Genomic DNA, 16381 nt, shown 5'->3' on the forward strand with positions numbered 1-16381 from the left:
GGAACTGGGGGTCTGGGTTGGAGGATAGAGGAGTGGGCTGTCGGTGAGGAATCTCAGCAGGAGGGAAGTGTAGGAGAGGGGTGGGGGTCTGGGTGGAAGAATGGGTTAGGGATCTGGAAGGAAGGGGACAGGGTGGGGGGAAGGGCCAGGAGCAGGATTCAGGTGGGGAGTCTGGGTGAGAGGGGGTGGAAGGTTTGGGGTGCAGGGTCTGGGTGAGAGGGGATGTCTGCATGGGAGGGAGACATAGGAGTTGTCAAGAGGTGCAAGGTCTCGGTGATGAGGCTGCAATTACCTGCTCACCCCCAGACGCATGTGGCTGTGCATCCCCTCTTCCCCCCCAGCACTGCTCTCCACTGCTCTGACTGGCTGGAATTCCAGCCAATCACAGCAGCGGTATGAAACTTCTGGGCAGCTCTGCAGAGGCTGCTGCTGCTCCCCTTCTCATTCCGCCGCCTGGAGGATCATCATCCAGTGGCACCGGAGCCTCGAGCTGCTTCCTGCCTCAACCCAGCCTGTGGTCTTGATCTGGTGTTGGTTTGCTTGATCCAGCCCATGAGACTCAGGGCTCCAAACCCTCTACCTCGCTGCGGGATGGATGATATGGAGGGGAGCTCTGAGCCTCAGGATCCAGCTCTATTCAAGCCGCACGCTGGGGGTTTCCCACCCCTGGCTAGAATTTAGATTGTGAGCTCTCTGGAATGGGGAATGTATGCTCTGCTACACATCTGTATTGTATCTAGCAAATCGAGGCCCTAATCCTTGATGAGCATCCTAGGTGCTACTGTAACAAACATAATAAATAGCAGTAGGCCTTTAGAACAATTAAGCAGTGTAGAAGTAGAATCTATGAAGTATTTTATTCATCAGAGTTTTATTGCACTAAAAAAGTAAAACCACACATTCCACATAAAATTTCTGGCCTCATCCAGTGTTCTCTAATAATGTATTCTTTGCAGGCAGAATGGTAAAAAATGCACAGAGAAATAATTCACAGTCACATGTTTATTAAAGCATCACTTACATAAGCTACAATTTACAGGCTGATATTTTCTGCCAAAAAAACAAAAACAAAAAAAACAAAAAAACCCCTATTTTTGAATCTAGGCAAACTTTTAAAACTTGCAGAATTTACAAATTAATGTTGGGAGCAACTGGATAAACTATATATCCTCGTTCAATATTCACACACTGCAGCATTTTAAAATCCATACAGGCACAAGATAAGATATTCTTTTTTTACAACCCATCTATTTACATAGCTTTTTCAATGCCAGTGGTACAGTTCTCATGGTCGCTGCCAAGGTTTCCAAAACATAATGTAGCTGAAATATTTTTAGCAGCATATAAAATTAGATAAAAGTGAAGGACAATTTGCACTTAAAAACAAAATGTGAGATGATAAAGAGTAGTCTAAGAAAAACAGATTAAGATAGACTTCTAGGGGGACATTAAGAATAGTGTAAATTACAGAATATGAGCAATGCACTAATAAAACATAACCATTTAACAGAAATTTAGTTTTAGTCCTGAGCACAGAGTATACACAGCTACACGACTTTGGTCAAAAAGGGTATATGCTGACATTATCACAAATTATATGGCATTCACTGTTAGCTGGAAACAGTCATATCAGAAATATCTGCCACACTAACAACTTTCTCAGATTTTTTTTTTTCCAGTTTGCTGTTATAACCTCAATAGAGAGCGCTTTTATAACCTCAATAGAGAGAGCCTTTTACAATCTCAAACCAAGGCCTCATTCAAGTACAGGATGCATCCTTTCCATGTTATCCCAAGACACACATCAGCTCATCAGAATGTCAACAAAGGGTTGTTTGTTTGTTTGTTTGTTTTTGTATTCCAGGTTACAGTGTGGAGACCATTATTTGAGCAGATTTTTTCAAAGTGTAATATATGCACACAAATCCAGCCAATTACTTAAGCATATTACCGAAGGCTATTTTTAAATATAGCATACAGGACAAGTGTTCTAACATATCAATTCTAGCAGAATGCAACATATATTTACCAGTTGGGTTCAGATGCATGTTCCAGTTTATTTCAGTTGTCAGTGTTTACCCAGTAAATGCACAGCAAAGTGCATCAAGAATACACAGGATTTTGTCACAGTATTCATTTGTGCCAGTCATTTCAATTTAATTAGCAGCAATATCTTCACTTGCATCAGCAGTATCAGAAATGTGTTCATCTAGCATGTTGTGAGCTTTCCAGATCCTCACAGTTCTGTCACTGTAAAACATATGTGATATCAAACAGAAAACATGAGCAAAAAACAGAAACACCACATTTCTAGAAACCTTTAGCATTTCACTTTATTTCAAATTAGTTTAAATATGTATTTTTGTCCTAGACATTTCCTGATCTTAATGCAATCATGACCTTAGCTGCATGATTTATTACCAGGCATTCCTAGACGTAAGTGAATAATGTTGTGGCCTAACTGAAGTATAGACATTGCATATTGCCTTTCTTTCTGCATAGCCAGAACAAAAGCATTCATTTAAGTGCCCACATCTCAGCTAACTGAATGCAGGAAGTTTCAGCCAAAATAAAGAAGTGCTCGGTCACCCAGGATAGGAGATGCCCTAATTCTGGAGCTATATGCCATAATCCTTTCGGAGGAGTCTTCTTGTAAAGCTATTTGAGATGTTTTAGAATGCTTTCCCTTTCAATATGCGCAATACGTGTCACATAACATCAGTAATATCACCCTTTTGGAAGAGATCTGAGTTGTTAGAACCAATTTATCCATATATTACTACAAATATGAACCTTATTTAAACAATGATCAGATTTTATCTTTCTCCTATTAGTTGACTAAATTACTGTTTGCTTACCTCACATGCTGTATCTCAGGCATACAGACATTTCTTATCCTGTCCTTATAAAAGGCTTTGGTCAACTGACAGGACTCAAACTCTGGCACTTCCTCACTCCCTTGACCTGAGATAGCCCGGGTTTGGTAACCTTTTTGGCATACTGTATGTGATATCTGTTTGAGTTGGATTTTTGCAAAAAGCTAAGCCCTAGCTTCGCACAATGAAGAAAGGAGTTTCTGTAGGTGTCTGACTGCCTGAGTTTCTATTGGAATTAAACAACACTGCCGGGATCTTACTGCATTACTAATGGGGTGTAAGGGTAAATATTTAAAAAAAGGCTTATTTTAAAATATTTAAAATCTAAATAAACACACAAATACCATATTTATTTACAATATGTCATTCAAAATTTAGACAGACAATATTTCCAAACAAATACAATGAGACACCTACAATGAAATAACTACATCCATTGATAAATAAACGCAGAGCACTGCCAGTTCCCAATCAATGAGTTACGGTAGCTCAATATTTTTTGAAGTTGGATGTCTCAATAAATAACATCAAAGTTTAACAATTTTTGCCCTGTGCTCATTTTAGATGATGCCTGCCTAGGTTCTGCTGAAGACACCTGCATTTTCTCTAGAATTAGATGATACTTTTCTTATTTATGGTGTCTCTGGCATGTCTCATTTTACCATAAGAGTAAAGGAATGACTCCATCTAAACTGCTTCTACCTAACTTGCCTATCTTTTGTCTCAGCCTTTCAGGCACCAGGAGCATAATGAGAATACCTGACCTTTGTCACTAATCTCTGACATTTATCACTTCTACCTAATAACTCATTACTCATTAATACTCAAGACATTAAAGGAGGACAGTAAAAAGTTGCCATATTCAAAGTTTCTGCTTGGCACATATACTGTGCTTTAGCATTACAAAAGCATGACGTTTTGGGTTGTCTCCTAGCCTACCAGAATTTTCTGAATGTCATAATTCCAGCAGATGACCTAAGATCTCCAGCAATGTGCAGCCTGGATCTTGTCTTTCTGCTTCTACTATGGAGTGATTTTGACTTATGAGTGCTTTGACTTAATTGGTTTGTACAAAATTTGAGTTACATGTGAAGAAAGAAAAAGTAGAATGTATGGAAGAATATTAGAACACAAACTCACTCTGCTGCTGTAAAAATGTGGCTGGAGTTGGTGCAGATAGCATTTATAGGACTGTCATGTCCCCGCATCTCTCCCACTGGTGTAAATGTATCCACATTCCAGAGCTTTAAAATACCTCCTCTACAGCCACTAAGAAGAACAGAGGAACCAGGCACCAGTCCAAGAGCACACACCCAGTCCTTGTGTGCATTAGGAACTTGCTGAAAAACAAATGATACACAAATCACTGTAAGGCAGAGTGGGTATTGTAATAAGCACAGGTTTAAGCATCATCAAGTTCTGAGTTCTAACATGCCTTTCCCAGCTCTGCAACAGATTTGTTATGTGGTCATGGGTACATTACAACTTCTCTGTTTCACTTTCTCTCACTGTGAAACAGGGAACAAGCAGTCCTGTAGCACCTTAAAGGCTAACAGTTTTATTTATTAGGTAATGAGCTTTCATGGGTAAGACCCACTGTTACTCTAAGTACTACTGGACTGCTTGTTTTTTGTGAAGATACAGACTTTAAAACAGGGATAACGCTTTCCTACCGCACACAGTTTTTATATAATAAAATTAGTTAGCATTTGTACATAATTTTGAATATAACAGATGCTATTGGAGAATAGGAATAAAAGCTACTGTGCTCAATATTGATTCTAGTATCTACTTGGTCAGCCCAGACATGTTGGATTTCAAGAGAAGTTCAGTGTAGATACAGAGTAATTGCATATTTGAATATTCAGATTTTGCACTTTACTGATCAGCTTATAAAACAAATTGTGGAACAATAGAACATTTTCAGCCTAAATAAAATGCCCCCTAAAGCTGCAAATGAGGACGATGATTATCAGGTAAATAGAAAGAGTTAAAGTACTGTGAAACTGTGTGCCTAAAGTGCTTCCCTTCTCCTCCATTCCGCATTCCCTTCTACGCAGATGAACAGAATGAGAAACACTTCTAAAATACAAATTACTCAAGACAGGCACGGTTTATTCAGAAAGCAAAAACTTGCCCCGACAGGATGCTAGTGTCGTTCATTTGAGACCAAGAGCAGTGAACTAATGGCTGAAGCCTCTCCTGTCTGCTGAGTTCAGTGGGAACAGGATTGGTCCATACCTTCCAACACCACTACATTAAGATATGATTTAATGTGTTTATAACTCTGCTCTTGAAGCCTGCTATTGAATGTACATGTTCTGTGCTGTACTACCACAGTGTAAACAACTTCTCTGTCAATCTTCTGACATTCCACTACAACTACAGAGGAAAACAATGGTGTTCCTACTAAAAAGAGCAGCTCTGCCGGTCCACGCCATTTGCCCAATATACTTACCTAACAAATTACAACACAACAGCAGCATGTAGGAGTGACTGGCTGAGTACAAATCAAGTGTTCATTATAATATATTAAACAGACATAAAAAGTTCTACAGCAAAATGATCAGATCACCTGGATTTTACATTACCTGAAGCAGGTCTTTTCGAGCTAAATCCCATTTCTTTATACCATTATCTCTGGACCCACTAAAAAGGGTGTCTCCAATGATAGTAAGTGCTTCAATCCCATCATAATGAGGTGGTTCAAAATTGTGTGTTGGGCTAACAGTTCCAAGAGCCCCTTCAGTAACATCAAACATCTGAAACAACAGCAATAAATGTTCAGATACACTGTCTGCTCTTGGCTAGCAATTAACCAAGCAAATCATAGAATTCACATAATCTTTGCCACATAACTGTTGTGAATACATTCAGGGTGTGTCTACACTACAATGTAAACTCAGAAGAACTCAAGGGAGCAGACCCTGAGTTTGTTAAACTATGTCTTGAACATGTGCACTCATTCTGTAATCCCAGGTTAGGCACTATTGTACTGGAGTCTCAATCTGGGGTTCCAGCACCTACGTTGGTGTTTGGACTCATATGGTCCTGAGTCCAACCATGCATAGCCCATTATTAGCACCCTCCAAAAATGTGGCTTCTCTGCCCTTTATTTGTGGTGCAGCGTAAGAAATTCTGACTGTCCAATAAACGTGAGTGTCCACAGAACAAAGAAACTCAATAGGATTGCAGAATTGCTTGGTGGAGTTCCAGACTATGAGTCTAGTGGGGCTGCATCTAAGCTTCCAAGCAAGAAGCTTGCACCATGGGTCCCAGCTTGAGTTAGGCTCAGACAATCCACAGCCATGTGATCTATGACCCTTGAGACCTCAGTCAGTGTGATCTGTGTGTAAACAGCAGGGATTATGCTTGAGCCTGAGTGTGAACCACACACTTGAACTTCAGCGTAGACATAGCCATCATGAATGATTTATAGGAGAAAACTGAGGAAAAAACTGTAGAGTTTCATTCTTTATAGTTAAGACCTTGGATACCATGGCGCACGTTGAGTGGGGCTCTGCCAAGTAATTTATGTAGCAGAGCTTCACTGACTTAATTCTCTGCAAGTAGGAATTAAGTAGAAGCACTCTCACTCTGAGATCAATGAACAATTTTCTAAATTGTATTGTAAAAATGTGTCCAAAATGTATAACCCATGACCAGTATTCATTTGTTCTGTAGCACAGAAGCATCTTTTTTTTTAGTCTTTGTAACTTCACAGGCTGCCTGTTAGTAATTCCTGACTGCTCAGGGATTGGAGTATGCAGCAGCATGAGAAGCAGAAGGGTGGAAGGATTGTCTTGTAGTTCAGAAATGGACAGTTGTAGGAAATGGTGTTGACCTAGAAAATTTTGTTTCTGTAAATGTCCTGTTTCTAATGAGTATCAATTTCTTTTCTGAGCCACAAACCTTCTGCCTGCTCAGGTCTCTGAGAATGAGGTCCCAGATAAGAACATAAGAACATAAGAATGGCCATACTGGGTCAGACCAAAGGTCCATCGAGCCCAGCATCCCATCTGCCGACGGTGGCCAATGCCAGGTGCCCCAGAGAAGGAGAACAGAAGACAATGATCAAGTGATTTATCTCCTGCCATCCATCTCCTGCCCTTGTTCTGAAGCCTAGGGCACCATACTTTATCCCTGGCTAATAGCCATTTATGGACCTAACCTGCAAAAATTTATCAAGCTCTTTTTTAAACCCTAATAGAGTCCTGGCCTTCACAGCCTCCTCGGGCAAGGAGTTCCACAGGTTGACTGTGCGCTGTGTGAAGAAAAATTTCCTTTTATTAGTTTTGAACCTACTACCCATCAATTTCATTTGGTGTCCCCTAGTTCTTGTATTATGGGAAAAGGTAAATAATTTTTCTATATTCACTTTCTCCACACCATTCATGATTTTATATACCTCTATCATATCGCCCCTCAATCGCCTTTTTTCCAAACTGAAAAGTCCCAGTCTCTCTAGCCTCTCCCCATATGGGACCCTTTCCAAGCCCCTAATCATCTTAGTCGCCCTTTTCTGAACCTTTTCTAATGCCAATATATCTTTTTTGAGGTGAGGAGACCACATCTGCACGCAGTACTCGAGATGTGGGCGTACCATAGTTTTATATAGGGGAAGTATGATATCTTTTGTCTTATCGATCCCTTTTTTAATAATTCCTAACATCCTATTTGCCTTACTAACTGCCGCTGCACACTGCGTGGATGTCTTCAGAGAACTATCCACTATAACTCCAAGATCCCTTTCCTGATCTGTCGTAGCTAAATTTGACCCCATCATGCTCTTCACATGACAGACCGTTAACTCTGTTCAAATAAGGTCTTGTGTCATGAAACTTAGCTAGATCAATTTACAATAAACAAACTTGACCGCAAGAAAACAAGATTACTTGGCAATGTAACCAAATAGCTTAATTTTTTTTTAAATTTCTTATGAATGGCATTCAATTAGAAATTCATGGAACAGTTGCATCTGTCACAGAAAGACACGTAAGACTAATTTTGTCTAACCATTATATTCCCTTTAGTGTTATATTCTGTTCTGAGTACTTTAATATATATCAAGCCAATTAAATAAATTAAGTTTGCATCCCATATCTGAAGACATCCATTAAAGAGCATAACTAAATCTTTCCCATTAAATTAAGAGGGTTTGCCTGCTGGTATTTCTCCAACTTAATTTTTCAACAGAGATATGATGACATTTGACAGGAAGCTATTTGGGTAGCAAAGTCAGGAACTCAAAAATTAGAAAACACTAGAAGTAAGGTTGCCTGCATAACTGTAATTCTGTCTCTGTTTCGATGTGCTTTATTTAATTACATGACCACATGCTGTTTTCTCCTCAGTTTCCCCGCATCATTCAGTGCACCACGAAGAGAACTAATTTAACCTTTGTACAGAGTTAATTACTTTGTATAGCTCTATTATGTCACTTATGCATCTTCTCACTTTTGATACTGACTTAATATTTTAATTTCTCTTGATGTGTAATTCTTTCTGTTGATCTAAAAATTGTTGTTTCCCTTCATCAGATAGTTTCTGCTATATACTTTTTTAAGATGGGGCCATAGATGAAAAGTGCTATAAAATAGGTAAGTATTATTAATAAACATAGCTAGAACTACATAGCTCAGATTTTCCATCTGGGCTACCATTATTTGCGATGTTGGGAGAGGAAGTCACACTAATGCTAACCTCTGCCCCGACCAGGGAAGTGATGATACTATAAAGGAGAAAACGTTTATACTAATGTGTATTACCTTTATATAGTGATCCTTTGAACCAGTGATGATAAGATCTTGTCCATTGGAAATGCGGTCTACAGTAAGGCACATGACAGGGCCTAGGTGACCAGTTAACTTTCCTGTAGACTGGAATCTTTAAGAAAAGAAATAAATGGCAAGACGAGATTAATGTGATGCAGAATATTCTTAATTTTTATCTGAATTTAAACCGGGATGTAGAGAGTATGCAGCTCCTTTTTCAAACGTATGTGATCTTGTGGGTATTTGGAGGTTTATTACTTCTATCAGATATGCTGGAAAAAAATGACCTAATTATACTGGTTTACAGAACAGAGTGTCTGGCCAAATGGATCTTCTCCTGCCCTTCTGGTCTTTGCTTCAAAAGTTTTCCAGACGTCTTCTCCTCCTTCCCAACCTTGTCACACACTTAATGTGCCAAAGAAGTACATCCAATCAGGATATATGTAAATAAATACATGCTTAACTTGTTTGAAAAATCTAGTGTTATGTCAGATAATTATAACTATAGGCAATCATCTCCTCTTTAGCAAGTCTTTGCATTCTCACTAGTTCTGGGTTTATGTATTCTGATTTGCATAACCACTGCCTGGTTATTTTAAATGATCATATATTATGTAAATCCAGCTGCTTTCATTTGATGATAACCACTGTTAGTCTGAATACAGGTATTAGCAAAATCATTTTTCAGTAACTACCTTAAATATAAGGTATAAGTACAAACTGTCTTGTCACATGTGCTATTTTCAAACTGCTTGCTTCACTGCAACAGAAAGAAAATTACTCTTCTTTACAGTGCAATGGCCTGATACTGCAGATTCTCACTACCATGCAAAGTGCCTGCTATGAGCTCCTCACAGGACAATCACTGAAAGAGGGTGCTACTCAACTCATTGCAGTATTAGGACATGGGTGTATATTGAGACTGTAAAGACGTGCAGTATTAACCTATATTTGTTTAGAGCTGTGCTTCAGAATGGAATGAGGGGTGTGTGGAGCTGGGACTCTCTCAGTGCAAACACAGTGACCCTTATTTTGAGAGGAAGGCTTTGCTGACATGGGGGTAGTGGCAAGAAAGATGCAAGGAATGAAGAAAATGAGTCAAAAGGTTTTAAAACCCATTTCCATAATCTCACAGCCCCATTTTCTTTGCTTCTGTGGTTTTCTCCCCTCTAGGGCATACATTTTAAGTTTGCTGATGTGAAGAGACTAGACGCAGAGAAAGATGATAAGGAAGGAAGCAGAGAATGAAAGCAAGGGAAATGATTGTGGCCATAAAAGAGGCCAATGAACAAGGCTGTATACTTTTCACTTAAAAATCACTTTTCAATCCTGTTGTTCATTTCCATGCATTTAAAAAGTAGATGTTTAATTCAAAGATTCAATATACTACAAGTTAAACAATAACTTCAGGGTATTTTGTACAGAGCCAGTTATAATCAGGGCTTTTTTTGTGCCGGTACTGTGTACTGGCATCCTGGCAGTCCCAGCCATGGGACTGGCTAGAGGTCAGGAGTGGGAAGCCGGCTGCATACCAGCTCCTCTTCCCCCCGACCCACACGCACACAAAAAAGGGCTGGCTACAACCATACTGTGGGCTAATTAATCCCTTGGATTTTGACCTATGAGTTTTTTCAGCCCAAAGCACAGATATTGCCTCATGAACAGGAAGCACTCTTGTGCTATCATTGTCAGGTATGCTGGTAAATATAATCTCTTTTGCCCTTCGTTATGTACCTTTTAAGGTCCCACATTCTCACTGCATTTCCAGAAGCTGCATAGAGGAAAGTGCCTGTTGGATTTAGTGCAATTTGGTTGATCTGGTTTTCTCCAGCAGGAATAGTTACTGTTCTGTTAGTGCTTCCAGAACAAGCATCACCTGACATAACCTGGCCAGAAGAGCTGTAGATTTTCAAAAAGAAACAGACAGACATATTTGAAAAAAAAAATAAAGAGAGAGAAAGTAACTAACATTTAAAAATAAATATGCTTATTTGAATGTAAAACTACAGACCACTTCAGAACACTGAACAATGAAGGCAAATTCACAGAAACACTCTGTACACTAATTAACAAGCAGAAGTTTCCACATATTATACATAAATATTTACAGAGCCTGCATCCATAAAAAGCCTGGCACCAAGAAGCTATCCATTTGTGCCACACGGACTTGTCACTGGGATCTCAAACTATGCACGGTCAGTCTGTAAGTACTTGGATAGAAGACTTTCAGGAAAAACCCAGGTGCTGTTTATCTAGAAGTCAGCATTTCTCTCTCTCATGCATGCTGATTATCTGCCTGTTGAATCATGCACAGCACAAAAGTAGGGTCATACGGCTATTTGAAATACAAACTTCCTGATAAATTGAGATGTAAGATCCAGTGGCATATTTTTGCAAGACTGGACGTATCAACCTTAATGGTCTGGTCAAATTCTAGCTTAGTTAACTCCATTCTGTTCAGTGTGTTTCTGTGATTTCAAGTGGCTACATTGATTTCTCTTTCTAAAACTGTTGTGCATTTATGCAGTCACAAAATGACTACTGTCTTGCACCACAGAGGTGGCTGCAGTGGAATGATGGATAGAGTGATAACACACACAACTGTACGTATCGGCAACAGCAACAAAAGGGTTTGTGTCATCATTACCTTAACCCTATCGTGATGCTGTAAGGCGGGTCTATCATCTCATATCAATTTAATGGCAGTAGCAGCGCCACAAGCAACCCAGCCAATTCTACTCCTATCCCAAACCCTTCCCCCTGCTCTCCTCTGAACGCATACAATTCCCTTCCTCATTCCTGCAACACATATCCTATCTCTATTTCCATATCCTCACTAGCCAGCACTAAGGTCCAATCTCAGGTGAGATCCTGGTATTTTTAAATTTACACAGAAAAAAAAGAGGTTCCCTTCAAATATTAAATGATAATGCCTGAATAGTCACCTTGAATTCCTGTATTTGAAAATAGGGTAGAAATGGATTCATGTTTGGTTAGGGTTCAAAAGAGCCCATTAAAGCCCCTCCCATATACCTAAAACTGAACAGAACTATCAAAACAAAAAGCAGTCAAGTAGCACTTTAAAGACTAGCAAAATAGTTTATTAGGTGAGCTTTCGTGGGACAGACCCACAGTCCCACGAAAGCTCACCTAATAAACTATTTTGCTAGTCTTTAAAGTGCTACTTGACTGCTTTTTGTTTTGATAGTATCTAGACTAGCACGGCTTACTCTCTGTTACTATTGAACAGAACCATCGTGTAAAGATTCAGCTAATTTAACCAAAACCAAAATGTATCTCAAGGCTGAAAAAAACCCTGAATTTAAAGGCAAAGCTGTTTTTTCTCAGTGGAATGTATGGGGAAAAAAAACTCCCAGTACTTTCCCTTTCCGTGGAGACTGTAGATGTGATCCTAAAATTGCGAGTTAAGAATCATTTCAGAAGTTTGAGCCCTTACACTGATTTCTTTGTAATCTCATAATATTCTATGCTTAAAACATGACCTTTATATCATCTTTTATTAAGACTAATGAACTTTTATTTAAAACCTAGAATCATTTAGCTGTCTGCATTTGAGGTTTAAACTCACTTACGTCAACGTTCGAATACACTTGGCAGAATCTCGGATGTCCCACACCTTAATATAAGATGTTGAAATTGTGAAAACCAGGCTAGTATAGTTGCAATATTTTACAGATACAACATTGTTGGGATGACTTCCTAGAGACATAATCTCTTGTCCAGTTACCAGATTCCATACTTTACAAGTACGATCTAAAAAGACACAAAGAGAAAACAAATTTTTCTCTATATAAAATTTTATATTTATGTTTATATATCACCTGCTACCAGCATTTTATGTTCATCATAAATGGCAGAATTCAAAACACTGCAACAATGACATGCACACATCACCTCCTTGCAGTGGAATTACAGCCAGTTCTAATAAAATATGTTCCTTCCTCATATATCATCTCCCAAGAGCATGCACACCCCAGAGTACAACAGCCCCACAGTCTGTTCCTGGGTCAGTCACTCCACAGGGAAAATGGGGGAAGACAGGTGGGAGTTGCAGAATATCCTATTGGTCACCAAATTTGAGCTATGGAAGATCACAGGAATCCCCCACCAAGAACACAATGCAGCAGTACTCTGAAATTCTGAGCACCAGAGATGATGTTGAGATAAGTTAACATGTGAGGAGAAAACAAAGCAGCAGAAATGTAGCACTTTAAAGACTAACAAAATGATTTATTTGGTGATGAGCTTTTGTGGCACAGACCCATTTCTTCAGATCAATTGCCTTTCCAATACAGACTGACATTTATAAAGCACTTTAGTAGGCATCCTTCGATCCTGAGGGATCACGGGTTTGCGCCCCAGTTGGAATGATTCGAGCAGCGTCTTCTGTGGCTGTGCAATCCAATCCGGGAGTGGCAGTCCTTTCCGCACTGTGAGCAGCAGTAGGCAGATGTGGCTCCGGTATCACTGGCACGGATCTTCCTGAGGGCTCTCCTGTCTTCCGCTTCCTTCACCAAGGTAGTTTCAAACATAGCAAGAGCTTCCTTCACTCCCTGTTTCCAGGCATGCTAGTCTGAGGTGAGCGAATGCCAGATGTTCACACTGATAGAAAGAGTGCTGAGGTTGCGCTTGCACGTGTCCTTGTAGCGCAATTTAGGTCGCCCTTTTGGCCTCTTTCCAGACGCCAGTTTGCCGAAGAGCAGGTCCTTCGGTATTCGGCCATTCGTTATGTGTGACACAGGGCCCAGCCAGCGCATACGCCTCTGTTTGAGAAGGGTGAACATGGAGGCGGTGCCTGCCCTCTCAAGCACTGCGCTACTGGGGACCTTGTCCTGCCATGAGATACCGAGCATGCGCCTAAGGCAGCGCATGTTGAATGTGTTGAGCCGCTGCTCTTGTTTTGAGCGCAAAGTCCATGTTTCACTGGCGTACAGCAGTGTGCTCAAAACACAGGCTGTGTAGACCTGCACCTTGGTGTGTACAGCGAGCTTATTGTTAGCCCATACTCTCTTCGTCAGCCTGGAGAACGTTGTGGTGGCTTTTCCAACGCGCTTGTTGATCTCGCTATCAAGTGACAAGTTGTCAGAGATCGTCGAGCCCAGGTACACGAACTCATGGATGACTTCCAGTTTGTAGTCTAGCACACTGATAGATGGCTCGTTACCCATGTTTTGGCCCATCACCTGGGTCTTCTTTAAGCTGACTGTGAGGCCAAATTCCATGCATGCATCCGCAAAGCGAGTTATGAGTGACTGCAGTTCCTGCTGAGTGTGAGCAGCCATAGCTGTATCATCAGCAAAAAGGAACTCCCTTAGATGCTTCGTAAGCACCCTGATCTTCGCTCTAAGCCTCGACAGTTTGAAGAGGTTGCCGTCCATTCTTGTGCGGAGAGAGATGCCCTATGTAGCAGTTCCGAAGGCATATTTGAGCAAAACTGCAAAGAAGATGCCGAAAAGCGTTGGAGCCAGCACACACCCCTGCTTCACTCCGCTGAGAATCTCAAAAGATTCGGATGTGGATCCGTCGTATACAATGGTCCCATTCATGGAAGGCCCTAATAATGCTGAGCTGAGTTGGGGGACAGCCGATCTTAGCCAGAATTGCAAACAGACTTTTTCTGCTGACGAGGTCAAATGCCTTGGTCAGGTCAATGAAGGCAATACACAGAGGTTTGTTCTGCTCCCTGCACTTTTCTTGTAGCTGCCTAACAGAGAAAACCATGTCTATGGTGGACCATTCAGCTCTGAACCCACACAGACTCAGGGTAGACTCTCTCCACGAGAACACTGAGCCTCTTCAGAACAACATGTGCAAATAGCTTCCCCACGGTACTGAGAAGGGAGATGCCGCGATAGTTGTTACAATAAGCTTGTGTCACCCTTGTTCTTGTAGACCAGGAGTGTCCAACCCGTGGCCCTGGACAGCTAGTAATGTGGCCCCACAAGATGGTAAACTTTTAACATTATTATGGGATTTATATACGTTAACTATATTATATATTTTATATGCAGCCCAAGACAATTCCTTTTCACTCAATGCGGCCCAGGCAAGCCAAAAGGTTGGACACCCATGTTGTAAACAGTAACGATGTTAGCACCCTCATATCTTGCGGTACGCTGCCTTCTCTCCAGCATTGGCAAAGTATTCCATGCAGCTCTGAAACTAGGGTACCTTTGGCGCATTTGAGGATTTCTGAGGGAATACCGTCTTTCCCTGGGGCTTTTCCAGAAGAAAGTGCTTTTAGTGCGTCACTGAGTTCCTCCAAGGTGGGCTCAGCATCGAGTTCAGTCATGGTGGGCAGACGCGTGATGGCATTCAGGGCTCTCTCTGTAACTACAGTCTCTCTGGCGTACAGCTGTGAGTAGTGTTCCACCCAGCATTCCATCTGGTTTCAAAGGTTGTCATAGCCAGTGGTGGTAGTGGGGATAAGCTCCCACTATTTATAAAATGCTCCCATGGCGTGCGTCTCCAATAGCCTCTGACAACTGAAGTCCAGCTCCTGGCCTTAACGTGTGGCTTAGTTTCTAAGCCCAGCGAAACTGTTTGCACTGACAGGAGAAGGCGGGTGACTGGCGCCTTCAAACTAGTTGCTTTAGGCAGATGGGGCTCATCAGCCTGGGAAAGCCGCCCACCTAGGAGAAGGAAACTCTGATTTAAAACCTCCACTGCATTGCAGCGATACCTAGTCATGGGAAAGGCTTCGGGAGTAAACCCCGAGGAAAAATCCGGAGATGCAGACCCTGAAGCAGTTTGAGGTTGTGCTCAATCTCACTCTGGCAGCTCCTGCGACGACCCTGGTGCCAAGCTGTACTGGCTTTTGCCTTTCCCTTGGATTACATCAGTAGCGCGGAGAGGGGGAACCTGCTGCTGGGCATCAGCTGGTTCTTCAAACTTACTTGCCGAGGCCTGCACCCTGGAGAGGACACTCCAGCATCGCTTTCTGAGCGGTGACACAACACGGGAAGCAGCAGTTACCAGTATTAAGCCACTGCACTCGACTGGCGTAGAGTGAGGCGCCAGGGGTTGCTTCCGATGGTGGGAGAAGTCTTCGGATCTCATTGGGCAGCTACCGCATGCCTCAAGCTGGGCAGCCCCCAGCCAAGTAGGTGCTGCCTCGCCACGGTCCACTTGCTCCACTGGGTGTGTGGGGCTTAGGGAATCACCGACAGGTGGATCATTAACCTTACACCAGGCAAAACAACAATTATAAATACAGAGGACCAAAAAAAAATTTTCAATAAAAACTGACAACTCAAATAGGACAGAAGGGAGGGAGTGAGAGGTGGAGGGATGTTAATTGTCATGTCTGAGATAATTACAAGCATCAAAGGAAGAGAACTAGTAACTACCAGACTGTCCAGCTACATAGACTCCCTCCTACGTCACCAGCACCCCAGCTATCTCCAAGATACCACTGAATTCCTGAGGAAATTACAAAACATTGGAAACCTTCCTGACAAGTCCATCCTTGCCATCATGTATGTACAGGCCCTCTACATCAATATTCGATATGAAGATGGATTACAAGCTATCAGGAATACCATCCCTGATGTTACCACAGCAAATCTGGTGGCTGACCTATGTAACTTTGTTCTCATCCACAATTATTTACAATTTGGAGACAATTTATACCTCCAGATTAGCGGCACTGCTATTGGCACCCGCATGGCCCCACCGTATGCTAACATTTTTTATGGACAACTTAGAACA

The 16381-nt window shown here is 41.4% G+C and overlaps 1 protein-coding gene across 8 annotated transcripts in view; it reads right to left on the reverse strand.

The window, feature by feature from the left end:
- Positions 1–1850: 1850 nt before the first annotated feature.
- The window catches only part of KIF21A (kinesin family member 21A), a 185955-nt gene continuing 171424 nt past the window's right edge, over positions 1851–16381 (reverse strand). For all 8 annotated transcript variants that reach the window (XM_075016233.1, XM_075016206.1, XM_075016187.1 and 5 more), the window contains 6 exons: positions 12244–12424; positions 10385–10549; positions 8645–8762; positions 5468–5638; positions 4017–4216; positions 1851–2250 (listed from right to left, as the gene is read on the reverse strand). In XM_075016233.1, the coding sequence (XP_074872334.1) occupies positions 2157–2250; positions 4017–4216; positions 5468–5638; positions 8645–8762; positions 10385–10549; positions 12244–12424 (929 nt within the window). In that variant the 3' untranslated portion in view covers positions 1851–2156. The remainder of the gene's footprint in view (positions 2251–4016; positions 4217–5467; positions 5639–8644; positions 8763–10384; positions 10550–12243; positions 12425–16381) is intronic.

This window comes from Carettochelys insculpta, chromosome 1 (assembly GCF_033958435.1).
Source record: "Carettochelys insculpta isolate YL-2023 chromosome 1, ASM3395843v1, whole genome shotgun sequence".
Taxonomy (NCBI): domain Eukaryota; kingdom Metazoa; phylum Chordata; order Testudines; family Carettochelyidae; genus Carettochelys; species Carettochelys insculpta.